Source organism: Arvicanthis niloticus, chromosome 13, assembly GCF_011762505.2.
Source record: "Arvicanthis niloticus isolate mArvNil1 chromosome 13, mArvNil1.pat.X, whole genome shotgun sequence".
Taxonomy (NCBI): Eukaryota; Metazoa; Chordata; class Mammalia; order Rodentia; family Muridae; genus Arvicanthis; species Arvicanthis niloticus.
In genome coordinates, this window is record NC_047670.1 from 57067559 (window position 1) to 57091225 (window position 23667).

Here is a 23667-nt window from a genome sequence, read left to right on the forward strand (position 1 = left end):
GCATAAACTGAGCACGGTGATGCACGCCAGTATCTCAGCACTGGAGAAACAGAAGTTCAGGGTCATCCTGTACTATATAGTGAGTTTAGGGACAGCCTAGGTTTTACCAGAGAGTTATTTATTTATTTATTTATTTAGTGAGGTGTAAGCCCTAACTATTCCCAAGTTGCTTCAGGTCTTCCCTCTTTACCTATGGGCTCCTGAACCCTGCCTCCTGCTCCTTAATAATTACCCTCCTTTGCACAGATCAACTCTTAGGTCTAATTGTCTACTTCAGACTTTGCCACTCTGTCCTACTAATCCATCTACCCTTTGGCTTCAGGCCCTGAAGCTCCTTAAAACTTCATCACCACAATAACAAAGATGCCTCTATGCCTAATTACCACTGACCAGTACTCACCGGTATGCCTCTTAAGCGCCCTGTTGATACTGATTGCTGTCCACATTCATTTTAGTGACACACTCTTGGTTTAAATTATGCCGTCTCTTGATTTTCATCCTTCTCTTGATGCCTCTCTGTAGTCTCTTTGATTTCCCTGCCCCTGGCCAGGTCTTGAAGGATGGTATTTTGCAAAGTTCTATACAAGGCTGTCTTCACTCAGCACATTTCCCCTGGGGTTGGTTCATCTGCCCCAGCTCTGGTAGCCTTCTACCTGTGGGCTCCAGTCTACACTTCATTTCCGACCACTCCAAGCTCAGTCTTACACTACCAACCATGTAGTTAGCATGTAGGAGCTCTAACATGGAGCTGTTTGGAATGGAGGCGTAACTCAGTGGTAGAGCGCATGCCTGGAATACACAAGCATCTGTAAATTAGTAAACATATAAATTTATAATTAATCTTTAAAATATGCAGCTCTTTCTTCAGTTCCCTTCACAGTTTGGGCCTTGTTCAGGTGGAGACTGCCACCTAACTTTCCACTAGGACAGATGGAAAACCTTCCTGGATTACCAGTTTCAAAGGAGATAAGTACTCAGAAGAAGCAGGCTAGTGAGAAAGTGAATCCCCAAAGATTAAATCCTTAGATTTCACGTCCTCAGGAAGTGATGGGGTACCTCATCTTATCCCACTGGCTCAGGCCCTGCCCTTGAGTGTGTCCTGCCCCACTCATTGCTTCTTGTTGGAGGTGGTTGCATCAGGGCACAGGAGTAGGAAGGAGCTCCCTTCTGGGCTGCATGATGGTTAGAGATGGGACATGGAGGCTTGTTTGTGTTTCAAGCAAAATGGAGAGCAGAAGAGCCAGGAGGGGCTGTGTAGGAATATTAAATGCGCGGTACATACAGGTGATCACTTAAAATCATTGGCTCTGAGTCTGAGCCGGATAATTCATGTCAAAGATGCTAATAGAATTGCCTAAGGTAATAGGATCACGCCCAGGACCGGAGGCCACAGTTACTGAGTTTGACTAAATTACATTCTGGAAACATCAGTGGTGAAAAGAACAGCAAGAACAACTTTGTTCTCTGTTCACACAGATAATTCCCACCATTGCTTTCCAGCTTTTAGCCACAGGAGGGAAAAGAGTCTAAAAATATGTGCTGGGACCAATTTCTGGTTTTGATATGGGTAATTAGCAGCTGAAAACAAAGCTGTTAATTGCCACTCTTATCAACGGGTGGTCTTTCATGTACGCTGTTTAGCTGTGAAAAGCAAAGATGTCACAGATGCTCTGTTCTGAGTCGGGACAGCTTTGGGCAGTTGAAAATGCAGTGGGCCATGGGTCCACCCAACTCCTTCTCACTAACCCGAAGGGTTCGTGCAGCATTTACTGCGGCTGACAAAGACCATGTAGCCCTTTCCTCTTAGACCTTCCAAATCCACACATTTCTAAGGAATCATGTGTGGCAGCAGTGTGGCAGAGATGGGCCAGCTAAGGAGAGCGGAGAAACTGGACTTGACCTTTATTCTCTTGACTCTGAATCATTTCTACTTTAGATTTCAGCCTCACACTCCTCAAGGTGGAGGATACAGATGAACTAATACACACACACACACACACACACACACACACACATCAATTATATATTATTGTTGTTTGAAATAGGATCTCTTTTATTTATTTATTTATTTTATTTTTTAATTCATTTATCTTTTATTTATTTTTTTATTTATATGAGTACACTGTTGCTCTCTTCAGACACACCAGAAGAGGGCAGAGCTCAGGATGTAACCCAGGCTGTCCTTGAACTTTAGGCCCATCCATCTCAACTTTCTGAATTTTAGGCCGTCACATCTATCTTCAACATTTTCTAGGTTATCTAGATTTTGTCAGCCTTCCCGTTTGTGATTTTGTCTGCCCAGAGATGTTTTTTGAATCTTTGTGAGATGGCAGAAGTAAGGCCACCTCATTAGCACACACGGTGGTAGAGTTTACAACTACTATTATTCTCTTTAAGGTGCCATCTTATTCTGTAGCCGAGGCTAGCCTGGAAATTAATACGTAGCCCAGGCTGGCCTCACACACGTGAAATTCTCTGCCTCATCCTCCTGAGTGTACGTTACCACATCTGGCTCTCAGCTACTTTCTAGATAGGCAACTAATCAATCTGCCTCAGTTTCTTCATTTGAAAACTTGGAGTAACACCTTACTGGAGGAGTTATTAGGAAGCTATAAAAATGTATAGACAAATGTATGGCTACGGTATAAAAAAAGTGCTGCACCAATGTTGTTGGGTTCTAATTGAGCAGTTACTACGATATTATCATGAGCTCTCCAAAGCCCAAGCCCTGTGCTCAGTTCCCCATGCCTGTGCACAGGTCAGCACATCAGGATTTGTTTGGCTAAAGTGCCCTGTAGTCCTGTCTCTGCATTGGGAGCTGTTCCCTTCCCATAGGGAGCCTTTGTTGACCTTGGATTCATAACACCCTATTCTAACTGGCCTAACACATTCACTTGTCCAAAGGCATCAGCTTGCTTGAGCTGGTAGGTGCCAGGAACTATCAGAGACAGCTACTGGTGCCCTTTCTGCCTGTTTTTTCTTCAATCTATGCTTGTTAAAATAGCTCTGAAAGCATAACAAAATAAATGTCCTTTTCTGTTTCCTGAACCCAAGACCTTCGCAGCTTGGGACAGGGAGGGGCAGATGCCTCGGCAGAGAAGGGGCCTGACCTGGTCCTCACTTCCCATCCCACGCCCTGAATCTATCTTGACCTATTCTTTCCCTGACCTGTGACACCTCTGTCCTCTGTGCTCCCTTCTTCTGGTTCTCAGGTTCTTGGTTCTAAAAACAACCTCTTCTTGACCCTAATACTTCAACTTACAAGAGAGAGGCGTCCTGAGTCCAGAGACCTGCATTCACATCCTGGGTACCACTTACTGGCTTTATGTGACCTCTGGCAAATCATGTAATTTCCCTGAGCCTCTGTTTGCTTCTTGACATAATAGGATGGCCCTGTTCTCCAGGATCTGTGAGGCGTTAGTGCTTCCCCCAGAGCCTTTGTTACAGAATTAGGTGCTGAGTGCGAATTCACGCAGCTGTTGTGAAGCAGTCATCCTAGGTTCTTTTCCTGTCCCTCTCTCCTGCACTGTCCGTCCCTGCCTATATGCTCTCTCAGCTCTGGCTTCCTTTCCTTCTCAGGACCTAGTCTATTCCAGCCCTGTGGACACAGCCCGAAAGGTACTGATTGTCCTGAGGACCTTCCTTCGGGAGAATGAAGATATTGAAGTGGGTGGTCTCATCCGAGGCCACTTCCTGCTCATCCTGCAGCGCCTCCTGGTGGAGTATGGAGCTTCCACCTCTGGAGGTCAGTTTTCCTTGGACACAGCATGACATGTGGAGTAGACTATTACTTATTTTGGTGATGTGTGCTCTAAGAAAGAGAATCAGGTTTTATAACAGAAGAAAAATCAGGCCAGCCCCTACCCTGCACAGCATGTGCTCAGAGCTGTTTGTCACAAAAATGGCAGCTCCCAGAGGGAAGAAGAAAGTGGAAATCTGGGGGAGGCTGGGGAACCAGCAGGGCTGTGGGAGTAGGGTGGATCTGTGATGTGTTGAATCCCCAGTGAGATCCAGGATATGATAGCAGTCCCTGAAAAAAAAAAGTCCCAGCTTTTCAGTATGAAAAAACTCAAAATTGAGGTTGACTTGTTTTTAGCTATTTTTAAAGAGGCAGAAATATTTTTTCGTTGAGAATCTGATTCTGTTTTTGTTTTTTGAGGGAAGGTTTCATATAGACAAGGCTGACCACAAATTCATAGAGATCCACCTGCCTCTGTCTTCTGAGTGTTGGGACTAAAGATATGCGCCACCACTGCCCAGCTAAGAAGAACCTGATTTTATAAAAATACATTTCTGAGCCATCAAGGGCAAGTGGCAAGAGGTTTGTGGCTCCCAGGTCCAGTCCTGAAAGAAGAATGTTGTTGTAAGGAACCAAGCACTTCGTTTCTAGGGAAGAACAAGATGTATCTGGATGATAGAACTGTCTACAGTAAGATTTGGGACAGTGAGACAGTTTAACAGGTATAGAACTTGCTGAACAGTTTACCAAGCCGAGTTTTATTCCTGGAAACCATGTAAAGGTGGAAGGAGAGATCAGACTCCATGAACTTGTCCTGTGATTCCCACGTGTGTGCTATTGTGCCTTCTCTCTCTCTCTCTCTCTCTCTCTCTCTCTCTCTCTCTCTCTCTCTCCCTCTCTCTCTCTCTCTCTCACACACACACAATAATAATAAAAAATAAATAATAATAATAATGATAACAACAACATAAAAATTTTAAAATTGTAGGCCATATGTGGCAGCACTGGAGAGACTGAGGCAGACATGTCTCCATGAGTCTGAGGTCAGCCTGGTCTACATAGTGAATTTCAGGACAGTCTCCTCTTCTCTTCTCTTCTCTTCTCTTCTCTTCTCTTCTCTTCTCTTCTCTTCTCTTCTCTTCTCTTCTCTCTCTCTCTCTCTCTCTCTCTCTCTCTCTCTCTCTCTTCCTCTCTTTCTTTCTCTCCCTCCCTTCTTCCTTCCTTTCCTCCCTCCCTCTCCTCTCTTTCTTCCTTCTTGTTGTTGGCTTTTTGTTTTGGTTTGTTTGTTTGTTTGTTTGTTTTTCAAGACAGGGTTTCTCTGTGTAACCCTGGCTGTCCTGGAACTCACTCTGTAGACAAGGCTGACCTTGAACTCACAGAGATCGCCATGCCTCTGTCTCCCAAGTGCTGGGATTAAAGGCCTGCACTGCCACCAAGCAGCTAATAATTTTTTTTAAGACAGTGTAGTCAGGTGGTGGTTGCATATGCTGTTAATCTCACCCAGGGCCTGGGAGGCAGAGGCCAGCCTGGTCCATAGAGGAAGTTCAGGGACGGCCAGGGCTACACAGAGAGACCCTGGCTCAAAGAACAAAAACAAACAACAAAGATCGAGTGAAATTTATGTTGGAAAGGCCATAATGTGAGACAGATTTAGATCTGTGTTCAACTTCTGGTAGTGTTTGATTTGGTAGTTTTCACAGAGTACTGTAAACTAGGTGACTGTGAGCAGCAGGTTATTACTAATCACTGAGTACTGTAAACTAGGTGACCGTGAGCAGCAGGTTATTACTAATCACTGAGCACTGTAAACTAGGTGACCGTGAGCAGCAGGTTATTACTAATCACTGAGCACTGTAAACTAGGTGACCGTGAGCAGCAGGTTATTACTAATCACTGAGTACTGTAAACTAGGTGACCGTGAGCAGCAGGTTGTTACTAATCACAGAGTACTGTAAACTAGGTGACCGTGAGCAGCAGGTTATTACTAATCACTGAGTACTGTAAACTAGGTGACCGTGAGCAGTAGGTTATTACTAATCACTGAGTACTGTAAACTAGGTGACCGTGAGCAGCAGGTTATTATTAATCACTGAGTACTGTAAACTAGGTGACCGTGAGCAGTAGGTTATTACTAATCACAGAGTACTGTAAACTAGGTGACCGTGAGCAGTAGGTTATTACTAATCACTGAGTACTGTAAACTAGGTGACTGTGAGCAGTAGGTTATTACTAATCACTGAGTACTGTAAACTAGGTGACCGTGAGCAGTAGGTTATTACTAATCACAGAGTACTGTAAACTAGGTGACCGTGAGCAGCAGGTTATTACTAATCACAGAGTACTGTAAACTAGGTGACCGTGAGCAGTAGGTTATTACTAATCACTGAGTACTGTAAACTAGGTGACCGTGAGCAGTAGGTTATTACTAATCACAGAGTACTGTAAACTAGGTGACCGTGAGCAGTAGGTTATTACTAATCACTGAGTACTGTAAACTAGGTGACCGTGAGCAGTAGGTTATTACTAATCACTGAGCACTGTAAACTAGGTGACCGTGAGCAGCAGGTTGTTACTAATCACTGAGTACTGTAAACTAGGTGACCGTGAGCAGCAGGTTGTTACTAATCACAGAGTACTGTAAACTAGGTGACCGTGAGCAGTAGGTTATTACTAATCACAGAGTACTGTAAACTAGGTGACTGTGAGCAGCAGGTTATTACTAATCACAGAGTACTGTAAACTAGGTGACCGTGAGCAGCAGGTTATTACTAATCACAGAGTACTGTAAACTAGGTGACCGTGAGCAGTAGGTTGTTACTAATCACTGAGTACTGTAAACTAGGTGACCGTGAGCAGTAGGTTATTACTAATCACAGAGTACTGTAAACTAGGTGACCGTGAGCAGTAGGTTATTACTAATCACTGAGTACTGTAAACTAGGTGACTGTGAGCAGTAGGTTATTACTAATCACTGAGTACTGTAAACTAGGTGACCGTGAGCAGTAGGTTATTACTAATCACTGAGTACTGTAAACTAGGTGACCGTGAGCAGCAGGTTGTTACTAATCACAGAGTACTGTAAACTAGGTGACCGTGAGCAGTAGGTTATTACTAATCACTGAGTACTGTAAACTAGGTGACCGTGAGCAGCAGATTATTACTAATCACAGAGTACTGTAAACTAGGTGACTGTGAGCAGTAGGTTATTACTAATCACTGAGTACTGTAAACTAGGTGACCGTGAGCAGCAGGTTGTTACTAATCACTGAGTACTGTAAACTAGGTGACCGTGAGCAGTAGGTTATTACTAATCACTGAGTACTGTAAACTAGGTGACCTTGAGCAGCAGGTTGTTACTAATCACAGAGTACTATAAACTAGGTGACCGTGAGCAGCAGGTTATTACTAATCACTGAGTACTGTAAACTAGGTGACCTTGAGCAGCAGGTTGTTACTAATCACAGAGTACTGTAAACTAGGTGACCGTGAGCAGTAGGTTATTACTAATCACTGAGCACTGTAAACTAGGTGACCGTGAGCAGTAGGTTATTACTAATCACTGAGCACTGTAAACTAGGTGACCGTGAGCAGCAGATTATTACTAATCACAGAGTACTGTAAACTAGGTGACCGTGAGCAGTAGGTTATTACTAATCACTGAGTACTGTAAACTAGGTGACTGTGAGCAGTAGGTTATTACTAATCACTGAGTACTGTAAACTAGGTGACTGTGAGCAGCAGGTTATTACTAATCACTGAGTACTGTAAACTAGGTGACCGTGAGCAGTAGGTTGTTATTATTAACAGTTCTTGAGAAATCCAGAGTCCAGATACCAGCAGGTTTGCTGTCGTGCGAATTCACTCTGTTCAGACATCTTGTAATCCTCCTGTGGTAGAAAGAACAAGTGACCAGGACTTTGGAGTTTCTCTTATGGGTACTAATCCTATTCATGGTGGCTGTGTATTATGACCCAGCTGACTTCCAGTGGCCCCACTTCGTAATAATCGTTTGGAGGTTAGGATTTGAGCATAGGCATGTGGGGGCTTATAAACATTCAGAGCATAGCACCCTGCCTTTCTCTAGCTGGGGGACCTTTCTGAGAAGTAGAAATAAAAATCCCTGTCTCAAGTGTTTTTTATTATACTTTAGTGAAATAGTGAGTTCCCGACGGCCACCCAGAGATGCTATCCAGTGTTTGAGCTACTACTGTCTTCCCTGAGAAGGAAGAAGTCAGGGAGCAGCTACAAGTCCCAGCAAACTACTAGAGAGTGTTTCCTTTCAGAATAGAGTCACGCCCTCACTTAGGGATGTCGTGGGAGGAGGGGTCAGACCTGTGGGTGGGTTCAGCCTTACTTTCTGAGCAGCCCATTCCTGTGCCTCACAGCCTCAGGGAACCTGCCACTGCTGCTGAACCTCCTCTCCTTGGTGCAGCTGAGGAGTGAGTCGGAACAAGAACTGGACAGCACAGCCATGAAGCTGCTTCATCAAGGTGCTTGGCTGCCTGGGACACACTGTGCCCACGGCCTGGGGCGGAGTGTGGTGGTGTTCCATTCCTTCGGAAGACACGAACCAAGTCAGCTGGTTCCTGGGGGTGTCTTTCAGCACCCTCTACTCATTGTAAAGGAATACTTGAGAGACCCAGCCCCAAACAAACAAACAAACCAACAAAAACCCAAACAAACCAACAATGGGGTGTATAGGTACAAGCTCTAGTGAAGACAGAAAGGCCTGTGTGTGTTAGCTAACAGCTGTGTGAACAGCCACCATGCCTGTACTAAGCTCGTAGGTCAAAATGGAGCATCTCCCATGTAGGATTGAGATACAGATATGTGTGGGCCAATGTGTGGTGCTGGGTTAACAAAGGTTTTCTGGATACAGACTGTGTCAGGCCGTGGTGTCTTCCTTGTTTCACAGCTGACTCAGATCTCTGATGACCCAGTTCACAGCTCTCTGGGAGTCTTCCTCTTTTAAACTATTGTATTTTGTGTGTGTGTGTGTGTGTGTGTGTGTGTGTGTGCGCGCGCGCGCGCCTGTGCTGTGACATGCTTGTGAAGGTCAGAGGAAAACTTGAAGGAGTTTGTTGCATTCTTCCACTGGGATCTGGGACTGAACTCAGGTCAACAGCAAGTGTGTTCTTAGCCACTGACCATGCAATTGTTCTTCCCTCAATCTTTGGTTCTATAACGTTTATAATGCTGAATTCCTCTTCCTAAGGGAATGTAAGGAAATGTCTGTTCAGCTCAGATAGGACACAGACCACAGAGAGGAGTTCATCCCAGCTCAGCCGGTGCATTTATAGGAATTAGGAATATGGATGACTCAAAGATAGCAGCATTGAAACGTCCTAACCAGGTGTGGTGGTGCGCACTTTTAATCCCAGCGCTAAGGAGTCAGAGGCAGGAGGATCTCTGTGAGTTCAAGACCAGTCTGATCTACATAGAGAGTTTCAGGACAGCTACAGCTACATAGAGAGACCTTGTATCTCAAGAAGGAGAAGGAGAAAGAAGAGAAGGAAGAAGAAGAGGAAGAGGAAGAAAGGGAGGAAAAGGAAGAGGATGAGGAAGAAGAGGAAGAAGGGGGAGGAGGAGGAGGAGGAGAAGGAAAAAGAAGAGGACGAGGAGGAGGAATTTCTGCCCCAGCATAGACAACTCATGAAAGGCTATAACACTAGAGGCCCTGATCTGAATTTTGGTGGCTGAATAGGAGTCAACCTAAACAGAAAACAGTGATACAAGAAAGAGAACACCCCACATGTTATGGTGTCTGCCTGTAACCATAGAATTCTAGATCTGAGGCAGGAAGACTGTAAATTTAAGGTCAATTAGGACTATATAGCAAGACATTTAGAAGAAGAAGAAGAGGAAGAGGAAGAAGAAGAGGAAGAAGAAGAGGAAGAGGAAGAAGAAGAGGAAGAAGAAAGAAAGCAAGCCTGGCGTGGCAGTGTGCACCTGGAATCCTAGCACTTGGGAGGCAGAAGCAGGCAGAACAAAGGGGTTCATACCATCATCAGCAAAGTGGTGAATCTGAGACCAGTCCAGGATACATGAAGCCTTATCTTAAAACACAGGGGGTGTAGATGGAACAAAGAAGGATGGGGTAAGGAGGGAGGGTATCGAGAACAGGGAATTGTCTATCCAGCATCCCAGAATTCCCTTGGGAATGCAGCAGGTGCTCCTTTGCTAGGATGGTTAAGAGGCCGGATGGTCTTCGGGAGTGAGGATCATTGCTAAGGTGGCAGGCTGACACACACACAGTAAGAGGCTTCCCGTGACAAGAGAACACCTAATTGCATGTTCAGTGCCCTTTGGTTGTGGGCTGCTTATGTGGCCAGTGCAAACTGAAGGTGTGAGCAGACAACTTTGTTCTGACTTCATTCTTGTTATTGTCTGTCTAACTTAGGGTTTTACTGCTGTGAACAGACACCATGACCATGGCAACTCTTGTATGGACAACATTTAATTGGGTCTGGTTTACTGGTTCAGAGGTTCAATTCATTATCATCAAGGCAGGAGCATAGCAGTATCCAGACAGGCATGGTGCAGAAGAAGCTGAGAGTTCTACATCTTTATCTGAAGGCTTCTAGCAGAGTACTGACTTCCAGGCAGTTAGGATGAGAGTCTTAAAGCCTATGCCACAGTGACACACCTACTCCAACAGGGCCACACCTTCTAAGTGCCACTCCCTGAGCAAGTACAAACCATCACAGTGTCTTTCCTTCCATTGCTGCTAGAATAATGTTTGTGTTCTCCCAGAGACTGGCCTCTGAAGTTAGCCAGTTGCAGGCCAGCATCTGTGTAATGTGTAAGAGTACTTACAGTATGGAGTGCAGTGCCGCCGGCTACCTGTGGACTCTTTCTTTCAGTGAGCAAGCTGTGTGGGAGGTGCAGCCCTGCAGATGTGGACATCCTGCAGCCCTCCTTCAACTTCCTGTACTGGAGTCTTCATCGGACCACACCCAGTAGTCAGAAGAGAGGTACAGGGTCCCAGGCAGAGTCACTGGAAAGGACGGTGTCAGGGGTCCTTGGTTCCCTTGGGTTTTTCTTCTTAAAAATCAAAACAAAAACTGATGGTAGCTGATGGTGATAGAGTTCTCTGATTCCCATAGTCTGTTATTCTTCAATGTTCGAGGCTCCTTGGGTCCCCTTGATGGTCCACTTACTTGTATTTATTTGCTTGAGGCCCCATCCGTCCGGTACTTAGCCCATAGAAATAGGAAGCTAAATGGCTGCTGTCCCTCTCCTGCCTGCAGCTGCTGCTGTCCTGCTGAGCAGCACAGCCTTGATTGAGCTCCTGGAGAAGCTGCTGGCCCTCACCTGGACAGAAGCAGGCTCCTCCCCCAAGGCGTCACTGCTCTGCTCTGCCTGGCTGCTCATTGCTTCCTTCTCCGCCCAGCAGCACAATGGCAACTTGCAGGTTTGTATCTAGTGCCACGGCTTCCGGGCATGAGATGGAGCTGCAAGAAGTGGCTAGCCTCAGGCTGGAGAGATGACTCAGTTGGTATCTATCTATCTATCTATCTATCTATCTATCTATCTATCTATCTATCTATCTATAAAAGTGGCTAGCCTCCTGAGGTCTGTCTCCAGTTATTTGGCATATTGGATGTGTGACCTTGGCAAAATATTTCACTATTCTGTGTTTTAGTGTTCTTACCTACAAAGTGAGAAGCAAGGGAGACAGGGTTATTGACAGTGTGGTTTAAATGACCATTTTTGACACAAATGGATCACCTAAATGTCAGACTGTGTTCTTGGCACAGAGAAATAAATGGACAATTTTAGGACATGGGACACATACTTAGGGATAAGCTGGTATGTGTGGCTACATCGAGGGGCTGAACAAATAGATCAGTTTAGACAAGAAGGCAGGAACCAGCTATGACCTTGTGGCAAGATGTGACCAGTGGCAAGATGTGAAGTGCCACATGTAGTTAGCTGTCATTGTCACTGTTGGAGGTGGGTGCAGGGAACAGGACAGCAGTGGACATACACACAGAAGGCCTCATTTCCTTCTGTAGGACCTTGCCATTCAATGCAATCTGTGAATTCCATTCTTGGTTTTTTTCTCATATTCAAATGTCCGTTCCCCAAGACTAGCTCTGCAGGGATGGAAATCATTCCTGAGCTTCCATGGCATTCCCAAAGCATCCAGTCCTGCCAGCGGTGGCCACACAGTTTGTTAGGTTGAGGGGAAATCGGTTTTGGTTCCTACATTGGTGACAAACTATGGCAGTTATGTGCTGTGGAAGACCCTTCAGGGTGTTGCCTAGGGTTGGTGTTTGTTTGTTTGTTTGTTTGTTTATTTATTGAGACAGAATTCTTCTATGTAGCCCTGGAGTTTTCTGTTTATATTGGGTTGCCTCACAGAGAGATCTGTCTGCCTCTGCCACTGGAATGGTGGGATTAAAGGCATGTATAACCATGCCTGTCTCTTATTTTCTTATTTTATTGAGATAGGGTGTCATATGGCACAGACAGGCCTCTGATTTCCTAAGTAGCCGATTCTGGCCTTTAAATCCTCATCCTTCTGCCTCTACCTTCCAAATGTGATTTTATAGTTACAGTGACTATTCCAAGCTTGATTCAGAACAGAAACCTTCCCTAGTTTTCTCTGGGAGGAGCTTGGGCCACTCACACTTCCATGGTGATGAGTTTGGTAGAAGCCTGCCTCACCTTTCTTCCTTCTTGACTGTGCCTGGCAGCCAGTATCTACCCAGCTGAGGACCTGCCCCTACCCATCTCTAATGCCCTAATCCAGTGTCGGATGTTTAAAGAATTTCTTTGTGCTAGACTATGAGCCAAGAGGGTAGTAGTTCTTGCCCTCTGACAGATCTTGGTGGAGGTGAGCAGAACAGACTGGCTTTGAATCTGCCCCCCTCTAGCTCCTCAGTGTGGACATTAGGGGCTTGTGCTTATGCTGCTCCGGAACCAGTCTCCAAAATAACTCCGGAGGAAGTGAAAGTAGGAAGCACTGCTTTTGCTTCATGGATGAAGAAAGCTGGACAGGTAGAGAGAGATCCAGTGACTTACCCAAGACTCACAGCTCACAGCTGACAAGTAGCAGAACCAGCATCCATCCATCCATCTATCCATCCATCTACCTAACTTCCTTCCTTCCTTCCTTCCTTCCTTCCTTCCTTCCTTCCTTCCTTCCTTTTTTTGAGTCAGGGTTTCTCTGTGTAGGCCTCATTGCCCTGGAACTCACTCTGTAGACCAAACTGGCCTCAAACTCACAGAGATCCTCCTGCTTCTGCCTTCCAAACACTGGGACTAAAGGCATGTGCCACCACTGCCTGACGAGCCAGCATTTCTTTACTTATATTGATATAGCAATTCCTTATGTAATTCAAGCTGGCCCCAGACTTACAGTCCTTCTCTCTGGGGGGTGGGGCTGATAGGCATGAGGCTCTACACTTGCCTAGAGCAGAGATTTTGATTTGGTCTGTGGAACTCTTAGTCCTCTGAGTTAGGTGAGTAGAGCCAGAGCCTGAGGCACAAATACGGCTGAGGAAGCTTCAGAGAGGAGTTAGTTCTTTAGGTACAGGCTTGCTTGCCCCTCACACTCCTGACAGCAGGACAGTGAGGCTCAGAGGACTCTGTGTCATCTCCCTGTCTTGATGTAACAGATGCAATAGGAAGTCATCCAGGGTAATTTCTGCCCATGCTCCCAGAACACTGATTGAACAGAGCCCTTCCCCTTCTCTGCCAGGTCCATCAGACGTTGTCTGTGGAACTGAACCAAGTACTGAAGGCTCTCAGCTTTCCAGAGAAGAAGTCTGCATTGCTGTCAGGTACCATATGGACTTCCCAGTAGGAGAAAAAAGCCTTCCCCTGGATTCTGAGATAGGACCACCCTCCCGGGCTGTAACTGTTTATCAACATTGCTTCTCCGTCTGGGTAGAAGATGGGGAAGGAGGAAGATCTTAGTGTCAGGAATCTTATGTTTCCAGCTGCCATCCTACGATTCCTGCGGACAGCTTTGCAACAAAGCTTTTCCTCTGCTTTGGTGGCCTTGGTACCCTCAGGGGGGCAACTGCTGTCAACTCCTGAGGATGCTGCCCTAGCTCCACTGGGAACATCACAAGTGCTGTCCCTGTTAATTGGGCTCCAGAACCTCATGGTACAGGTAAGGCTGTTGCTGAGTGGGCTCCTGGCAATGGGAACTCTTGTTCTCAGGACAATGGAAAGGACAGCTTCCTCTTGGGAGACTAGTGCTTCTGTCAGAGCTACCTATGTGTCACATAACTGAAATCCCAGCATTTGGGAGGTGGCGGCAGAAGACCAGGAGTTTATGATCATTGTATTGGAGATCTCTAGAGGAACAGAACAGACAGAATGAATATACCATAAAAGGAGTCTGTTAGATTGGCATACATGATACAGTTCTGATTCCAACTGTGCCTTTCTCCATACTGGAAAAACTGAGAATCATGTATTTGTCTATATATAGCATAACTACATGACAGTACATCTTTGTAGATCTGTACAGATCTGCTCAAAAGTGTGGGCTAATACCTAGTGATTGTTATATATATATAAAATTAATCTATGAAGCGGATGTCTCAGCAGGCCCATTCTGATGCTGAAGGTCTAAAGCAGTGCTTCTCAACCTGTGGGGCAACACTTAAACATCTTTCAGAATATGTGATCATGTGTTAAAAAGTTCATCACAAGCTCACACATAAATTCAAATAATAAATTGAAATAGAATTTTACAAAAGAGAATGTTTACATGCATATCCATTAGGAGTAATTATCTGGCTAGACATCCATCACCTGTCACAGCTCCACAGGTTCACTGAAAGTTAAAAACCATAACTAAGTCATTAGTGAAGTTTTGTATAGATAAACCCAGTCAAAATTTTATCTTCTGTCCTAGCACCTGTAATAAATCGTTAGTTCCCTTTTTACAACCTTTGGTTAATTGTCTTACAACCTCTTGGAATGTGCTCTGAGTAGGTGAAAGTCTGGTTACTGTCTAGGAGGAAATTAACTGGTGACTCATGGGAGACTGACAGAGTTCTCATTGCAGCTTTGACTATCAGAAAAGGATCTAATAGCAGTTCCACTATAAAGAGCTTAATAATTATTGATAAAATTTTAGGAATTCTTATGGGATCATCATTAAGAATTAAGAAGTCATCTATTTATCTATTGTTGTGACCCGAGCTGTCCCTGTTCGGGCGCCAAAAATGTTGAGGCCCCAGCAAAATGTTGAGGCCCAAGCTGCCCCACTTTGGGTGGCCAAAAATGTTTCGGCCCTCTCCACTCCACACTTGGCGGCCACTGTTTCCCGGCCCAAGCTGCCGCTCCGGTCTGCAGGTCAGGGTTCAGCAAGAGAGAGAGCGAGAATGGACTCGAAGAATGGCAACCAGACAGAGTGTGTTTTAATCCCGTTTATTCTTCAGTTTCTCTTCCTAGTCCCAAGTCCCAAGTCTTTTTTTTTTTTTTTTTTGTTTTTTGTTTTTTTTTTTTGTTTTTTTTTTTTGTTTTTCGAGACAGGGTTTCTCTGTATAGCCCTGGCTGTCCTGGAACTCACTCTGTAGACCAGGCTGGCCTCGAACTCAGAAATCCGCCTGCCTCTGCCTCCCAAGTGCTGGGATTAAAGGCGTGCGCCACCACCGCCCGGCCAAGTCCCAAGTCTTGAGTTCCTAGTTCCTAGTTGTACTCCTCCTAGTTCCTAGTTGTACTCAATCTTTGTTACTCCAAATTGTTCTCTCTAAAGTGTCTGATTCTCTACCGTCTGCCGCTGCCTTTTATATGTCTCACTTCTAAGCCATGCCTCTAAGTTACACCTTTAATCATGCCCTTAGGTCTTGTCTCTAAATCTGATCTCTACACTTCTAAGTCACACTCTTAAATTACACACCTTTAATCTCACACACCCAAGGGAAGTCCTGGGTATCTAAAGCAAGATTATCAGAGTGTGCTCAGCTGTTGTAGGCTATTGTAATACAAGTCTCATGTCAGGGTATATGGCTCAAGATGGCTGCAAAGCTGATAGCTGCTTTCTGCTAAAAGTCCACCCCCAACAATCTATATATAGCATAACTACATGACAGTACATCTTTGTAGATCTGCACAGATCTGCTCAAAAGTGTGGGCTAATACCTAGTGATTGTTATATATGTTTAATAATAACAGGAAAGCATATTAATAGCAGGAATCTTTCCTAAAAGGAATTCTCTTGGGCCTTGCCTATAGACCAGATCTATCACGGATTATAATCCAAAGCAGAACATCTCAGGAAGGTCACCCGCTAGCTATTAGCTTGTCCTGTGATGGCTCCTGACAGTCTCTGTGCTGAACACAGCAAGGACCTTACCAACTGAACCATCTTCTTAACCCCCAAATATCAACTTTGATGCTGTTGAACACCACAACACAATATAGCTGGGATCTAGGGTGAGAATGGGTTTCTTCCATGATCTGAAAGTTCAGCAAGGAACACAGATGAAGACACTCTTAGTGCTTCAGAAGGCACTGGAGAGATGGTTTAGTACAGTGGTTCTCAGCCTTCCCAACGCTGCAACTCTGTAATACACCTCCTCATGTTGTGCTGACTCCCAGCCATAAAGTTATTCCATTGCTACTTCATAACTGCAGTTTTGCTGCTTTTATGAATCGTGATGTAGATATCTGATAATGCAGAATATCTGGTATGTGGCACACTCCCCCACAAAGGCAGTGAGCCCCACAGGTTGAGAGCCCCTGGTGTAGCAGGTAAGAGCCTTGGCTGTTCTTCCAAAAGACCCAAGTTTCATTGCTACCACACACATGCTAACACATGTGAGCACAACCCTCTGTAACTCCAGTTCTAAGGGACTTGGTGCCCTTTTCTGGCCTCTACAGGTACCAGGCTCGTGTGTGGTTCATAGATATATACATACAGTCAAAACACCCATACACGTTAAAAAGAAAAGAATAATTGAAACAAAACCCACAGATAATCTGTTCAGCCCTATTCAGCAGAGTAAGTTGCCCAGGGTCATGCAGCTGATTTGAGACTAAACAAGGATTCAGCCATACTCACATCTGCCCTAAGCCAACCTGCTGTACCACTGTCTAAAGAATAGAGTATATGATTTTTGTTAAGTTGGTTTTTACCGACCAACTAGATGTCTCAGGACATAGGAGCTCTTTCCACCAAGTCTGATAACCCAAGTTTGTGGTGGAAGGAGAGCACGTTTGACTCCAGCAAGTTGTACTCTGACCTCCACAGGTACTTCGTGCCATGTGTGTGTCTTTCCCCCAAATAAAGAAAAGTAATTTTTAAAACTAAGCCGCCTCTGGGAGATGGTAGAGTTGTCAGAATGCTGTAATCCTGGTGTAGGCAGCACGAGGTTCAGAAGTTCAAGGCCATGCTCAGCTGCTTAGTAAATCAATCACCAGGCCAGCCTAGCTGTGTGCAAGACCCCATTTCCAGACAAAACAGTTTTAATTGAGTGTGACTGAGTGTGTGATCTCATCCCATAGCAGGAAGATTGAAAATTAAGATTAACCTGGGCTACATAGCACAAATCTGTCACCAAAAAGCCAAACAAGAAAAAAAAAAAAAAAACAAAAATCAACTTTATTCAGATTCAACTCACAATTACTAAAATTCACCAATTGTAATTGTATGACTGTATGAGTTTTAACAAATATATGTCTTTTGTTTTTGGTTGTTTGGTCATTTGGTTATTCAAGATAAGGAGTCCCTGTGTAGCCCTAGCTGTCCTGGAACTCACTCTATAGTCCAGGCTGGCCTCGAACTCACAGAGATCTGCCTGCCTCTGTCCCCCCAGTGTCACTCACCCCTCCATGATCCTTTACGAACACTGATCTGGTTTTTTCCAGTACACTATTATCTGTCTGTACTGCATCCTGCCTCCTTCGCTGCCTGTGCCTGGGTACCGCTGGCACACTGCTTAGAGCAGGCAGAACCAAGTCTGAACCCGTGGTCCCCTGCTGTGGCTCCCAGTGTCCTCTCTGGGCAACCTTGCACTGCTGGAAGTTAGTAGTGGGGGTGGCGTGGGTGGGGGGTGGGGGTTGTTAAGGGTGGTTCCACGGGTCTACTTTTCCCTGAGGGTGCCTGCGCTCCAGGCGACGAGGGGAGGCAGAGCCCAGTACAGTGGAGGGGTCTCAATGTGAGAGAGGGCGGAGTATACCAGAGAGGCTAGAAGAATGAAGGCCTTTCTTGGGAGTTTTAGGCACAGCTCTTTAAGGAGAAGGCTTTCCCAGCTGCGGTCCTTAATGAAGCAACTCTCTGAGACAATCCTTGCTTGTTCATAATGTTTTATTTGATAGTGGCTATAAATGCATACACTATTTGGGGTGAACCAGGGATTAAATAAATGCCTTTTGCAGGAAGGAATAACCCAGGAAGGAAAGCTCATTGGCTGAAGGCTCAGGCCCATGTAGATACATCATTAGGGTGGAGCAGAACTCAGGTGTTTATGCTACATGCCCCAGTGCCCAATGCCCTCAGTGGGGTATCATGGTTATGTGTTCCAGAGCAGGCAGCCGCAGGGAAGGAATGGCTCCACTCCTGCAGTTCTTAGTTCGGAGATTCCATTCCTCATGCCTGTCTGGTCACAAGGCCCCGCATGCCCCACATGCATCTCTTCTAGAATTTTGTATAATCAAAGAACATTTGGATTTGTGTGTTTGGTTTCTTTCATTTAACTTAATATTTTTGAGATCCACTTGTATTAGTAATTAATTTGTTTTTCGTTGTGAGATGATATTCCTTTTACAGCTACACTACAGTTTATTTATCCAGTCACCTATAAATACAAAGTTTGGATTCCTAGACTGTTGGTGATTACTCTTAAAAGAATTTTTTTTGGCATAAGGTCTTATGTAGTCCAGGCTTACCTTGAACCCCTGATCCTCCTGCCTCTGCCTCCCAGTGCTGGAGTTTCAAGCATGCAGGGAACTCGCAGTTCTGAGTAAAGTAGCTCTTTCTTGCTACTATAGGACAAATTTGTATATGGATACATATTCATTCATCTTGGATGAATACCCAGAAGTGGGATTGTTGGGTCAAGTGATATTAGTAATGTCTGTTTCTCTGTAACAAGTTACCAAAAAGTGCACGCCTGCTAATCACCTCACAGTTCAGTAGGTCAGAAGTTTGGGTGCGCTCACTTGGGTCATCTACTTAGGTTAGCCATGTCTTCGTGTGTTGTAATGTTAGAAGTCAAACCCAGGGCTCTCAGGTTCTCGGCAAGAGCACTCTCTCTCTCAGCTTTTTAAGATTTCTCAAGTTATTTCTTATATGATTCCTCCATTTTCACCCACAATGGCACATGAGACTCACACTTTAAGTCACTCCAATTCTTCTGCTGTTGAGCAGAGAGAACTTCTGAAAGTCTTTTAAATCTCAGGTCTTGGTGAGTGTTGTGGTTACTGTTTAGTTGTGTTAATTTGTGTCTCCCTACTGACTGGTGATAGTGAAATTTTTTCATGTGTTTATTTTAAATGATTTACTTATTTTTATTTTATGTGCATTGGTGTTTTGCCTGCATGCATGTCTGTGTGAGGGTAACAGATCCCCTGGAACTGGAGTCACAGACAGTTGTGAGCTGTCATGTGGGTGCTGGGAATTGAACTTGGGTCCTCTAGAAGAGCAACTGATCAGTGAGCTTCACTGCTGAGCCGTCTCTCCATTCTGCGTGTGTTTTGTTAGTTTAAAACATTGTTTGATAAAAAGATTGTGATGTTTAAAAAATAGTGATACCCACTGGTTTAGACACACTGTGACATCTTCGGTGTCTAATTGATGAATCTTTTAGTGGGTCCCAGGCTCAACTCTTTCAAAAAAGATAAGTTAGGGGGTTGGAGAGACAACAGTACTTAAGGGCAGTCCCTCCTCTTACAGAGGACCTAGGTGCATTTGTCCAGAACTCACATGGCTACTGACAACTAACTATCTATAACTCCAGTTCTCAGAGATCCAACACCCTTTTCTGGCCTATGTGGGTACTGCATGCACATGGTACCTTCCTACACACACACTACTCCTGCAGAGGACCAGCAGCCACATGCTAGCTCACAACCATTTAATACTCCACTTCTATAGGCTACAACACCCACTTCTAGGTTCTGAGGGCCCTGGGCACACATGTAGTGCATAGACATACATATAGGCAGAACTCTTATACACATAAAGTAGAAGTAAATAAATCTTTTTTAAAAAAGTTTGTTACACAGTTGTGTGGCTACGTCTTCATATGGAACTCCTCGCAGTAGGAGCGGGGGCCGTCCCTGACTCTGTTGCAAGAGCAGGGGCTGTCTCTGACTCTGTTTCCTGCCTCTGGGACTTTGCCCACCACTGGGCTGCCTCAGTAGATGAGCCAGGTCTTATTGCAACTTCATACACCAAGGCTGGTTGATATCCATGGGAGGAGGTGGGGGAAGGACTGGGAGGAGACGAGAGGAAACTGGTTGGGATGTAAAGTAAATAAATAATTTTTTTAAAGGCAAGTGTGCTGGTAGTGGGGTGCACACCTTTAATCCCAGCACTCAATAGGCAGAGGCAGGTGGATCTCTCTGAGTTGGAGGCCAGCCTGTTCCATAAATGAAGTCCAGGATAGCCAGAGCTCCGTTACACAGATAAACTCTTGTCTTGGAAAACAAACCACAATAAGGTGAATGTAACTAGACTAGAGAAAAAACCAGTTTGTTACAGCTAGGTGCCAAGTTAGCACTATAATCTTAGTGAGAACTTCTGAAAGTCTTTTAAATCTCAGCACTTGGGAAGAAGAAGCAGGAGGTTTAACACAGTTTGGGGCCAACCTGATCTACACAGTAGAATCTCCATCAGCCAGGTGTATAATACCTGTTTCAAGAAAAATAAGAAAATATGCTTCACAAAGTATGTTACTTACTATAAACATAGTGTTCTGTACATGGCCGGTGACTCTAACAAGCATTTGCATATTATCTACAGAACTATATTCCATATCTGAAAAACTGAAACCTAAATAAATGAAAAACTTTTTCTTTGTTAAAACTAAACCTGTGTGTGTGTGTGTGTGTGTGTGTGTGTGTGTGTGTGTGTGTGTGGTGATGATGGTGGTGGTGGTGGTGATTATGATGATCCTAGAATTTGAGGCCAGCCTGGACTACATGTCTCAGAAAAACAAACAAATCCTAACCCTAATTCTGTTTTGTTTTGTTTTTTTCCAGAAAGACCCTCTGTTGTCTCAAGCTTGTATTGGCTGTCTGGAAGCCTTGCTTGATTACTTGCATGCCCGGAGCCCAGACATTGGTAGAAACCTCTATTTTCTCATTTTCCCATGATCAAGATTAGAAGGAATCTTACCATCCCAGTGACTTGACAACACTGCAAAGGACACTGCCATGTCTGTCATCAGATGTGGACACTAAGGATCAGAGTGTTCAAGTGATCTACACTGGTCACAGTGCTCTTAAAAGCAGAGGCCTGCCAGCTGCCCACTTCCATGACCTATAGTCATGTGATAGGTCATAGGACTTTCCCGGGGTGTCCGTATGGGAGGTCTGAAGTCCAGGCAGGAGACCTCATGAACCCAGCCCATCCATTTTTATAGGAAATAGGAAAAGCTCCTCTCAGGGCATGCTCCTGGGTCTCTGGAGGAACAGTACTAACCAGCTGAGGACTGATGTTTCCCACAGCACTCCATGTGGCCTCCCAGCCCTGGAATCGGTTTTTGCTGTTCACCCTCTTGGATGCTGGAGAGAATTCCTTCCTCAGACCTGAGATACTGAGACTTATGACCTTGGTAAGTGCAGAAAGGATAGGTCTATGGCTGGAAGATATCAGCAGGGTGTTGCTAAGGTGATCCAAAACATGATGGTATTTCAGCTGACCTTCATCTTCAAAGAGCAGAGGGGGTTGTGTGACCGTCACCCTACAAGAGACCTGCCCAGGGATTTCCTGTGAATAGCTGCATCTATCCTTAGGACGCATTTTCTCTTCTTTCTTTCATGAAACAATGACCAGGGACTGTTGTAATATGACAGACAGGTCTAGGTTCTGAGGAAGTTGATGAACCACATGCTCTGCCTCCAAAGGCCCCTTATTCTAGAAAGACAAGTAAATGAAGAGTTAAAGCTGGTATCTTAAATGATAGATTATTTGACATAATAGTTCTTGTTGAATACAGAACACAAGAACAAGCTCATGGGGGACAGCGAAGCTCGCCCACTAATAAATCAGGTTGGTGTGAAACTGTCACAGAGAGAGACAGTTGCTCTTGTGAAGGGTAGGGACTGCTTCAGCTTGAGGCTTGAAGGGTTACCAGGCAGAAGGAGACAGTATTACAGGGATGAAGTAAGAGGAGTAGAGCCAGGAGCACAGAGGAGGTATAAGGACCACAGACAGTTCATCTCACCCATGAGTTTGCAGTGCAAAGCTGGGGGAGTAGGGAGCCCGATGAGGTCCCTAAGGCCAGCTCTCTCATGAGCTCCGTCTACCTTATCTGCCCTTTTCTCCTGTGAGACAACCCCACCCACTCTCACCGGTGCAGAGCTTAAAAGCAGGACTCTGGGCTTAGAATAGTGTTTCCAGCTCAGTGCTGGTTACAGCAGTCCACAGAAAATGGTGTCTCCTCTAATTGTGGTCATTTGGGGCTTTTATTCCTGGGCTAGTTCGTGCAGTACCGGAGCAGCAGCATCCTCTCTCATAAAGAGGTGGGTCTTATTTTGCAAAGTGCAGCTTTGGTTGACCTGTCAACTCTCTCAAACGATACACTCCAGGCCCTACATGGCTTCCTCCTGCAGGTGAGTGGAAAGGGGATGCTGTGGATGAGGCTAGACCCTCAAGACCATCTTCTCTGTAGAAGGTGGAAGCTCTGACCACTGAAGCCACTGGGAAGTCAAGAGTATGGGAGGTGGGGACAGTTAGAAAGAGCGTAACTTTCCTGTCCCTTCTCCTACAGGTCCAGAGCATGGGTCTCCTAAATGACCACAACATGACCCAAACCTTGCAAGCCTCCTTGGAGGGCCTTTGCTCCCGCACCTTCCCTGCCCAGCCGCTCTCTCAAGACATGCTGTATCCTTTCTTGCATCTGCAAGCTTTGGCCCAGGCAACATCACCAAGGTCAGAGACTGTAGCAGTATGCCTTCCTCAATTCAAGTAGGGAGGAGTGGTGGTTGATAAGTCCCTCAAAAAAGCCTGGGGTTGAGACCATGATAGCACGTATCTGTATATCCCAGCACTTAGGAAGCTGAGAATAAAGCCCGGGCTGTCCTGGTGGCCAGTGTTCCCTAGGTTAGGACTTGCTCACGTTATAGTGCTGGTGTGTGTGTGGAGGAGAAGGACTTCTTAACCCCACTGGCTACTCCCCTGGGTATCTTGTCTTTTCATGGAGCAATTCTCTGTTATATGCCAACTGCTGGTCCCAGTTTTGGAATCTGTGCCACCAATATTAGAAGCATCCATGCTCTTCTCTGACCATTCCTGCCCTTCTGGGGTTCTGTGATATTCCCTCCCCTATCCCTTCAGCTCCATTTCTCTTTTATTCTCCTCTCATGTTTCATGCCAGCTGCCTCGGAGGTGTGTCTGTTTCCCTGACTCATATCAGAGACTGAGCCTCAGGACATAAAGGCCCAGAAACAGGGGGAAAAAAATGAGACCTGCAGACAGATTTGGGACATAATTGTTGAGGGGAAAACAACAATATCGAGCTTTTCTCTACATAATTGTTGAGAGCAAAACAGTATTGGGCCTTTCTCTGGAATTGTTTTACTCCACAGCGGAAATGGAATCAGAAAATAAAATAATGCATTAACATTCCTGTGTGGGCTTTCACTCCGAATTCATCATCCTGAAACTTGTTCCTCAGCTACTCCGTTGGACACCGGCTTGTTTCAGCAAATGATGGAGACAGACAGTGGAGAACGACAGCATCTAAGAGCATGTGCAAAGTGCCTCAACGTTGTAAACAGAGAACATGAAG

The 23667-nt window shown here is 45.2% G+C and overlaps 1 protein-coding gene across 3 annotated transcripts in view; it reads left to right on the forward strand.

The window, feature by feature from the left end:
- The window catches only part of LOC117719279 (meiosis inhibitor protein 1), a 43765-nt gene extending 20264 nt beyond the window's left edge, over positions 1-23501 (forward strand). For 2 of the 3 annotated variants that reach the window (XM_034517429.2, XM_076911691.1), the window contains 11 exons: positions 3580-3745; positions 8125-8229; positions 10603-10713; positions 10990-11153; positions 13449-13530; positions 13690-13865; positions 20915-20996; positions 21383-21489; positions 22358-22489; positions 22648-22760; positions 23254-23501. In XM_034517429.2, coding sequence (XP_034373320.2) covers positions 3580-3745; positions 8125-8229; positions 10603-10713; positions 10990-11153; positions 13449-13530; positions 13690-13865; positions 20915-20996; positions 21383-21489; positions 22358-22489; positions 22648-22760; positions 23254-23299 — 1284 coding nt within the window. In that variant the 3' untranslated portion in view covers positions 23300-23501. The remainder of the gene's footprint in view (positions 1-3579; positions 3746-8124; positions 8230-10602; positions 10714-10989; positions 11154-13448; positions 13531-13689; positions 13866-20914; positions 20997-21382; positions 21490-22357; positions 22490-22647; positions 22761-23253) is intronic. The other variant, XM_076911693.1, reaches the window with a different exon arrangement.
- The last annotated feature ends 166 nt before the right edge of the window (positions 23502-23667 follow it).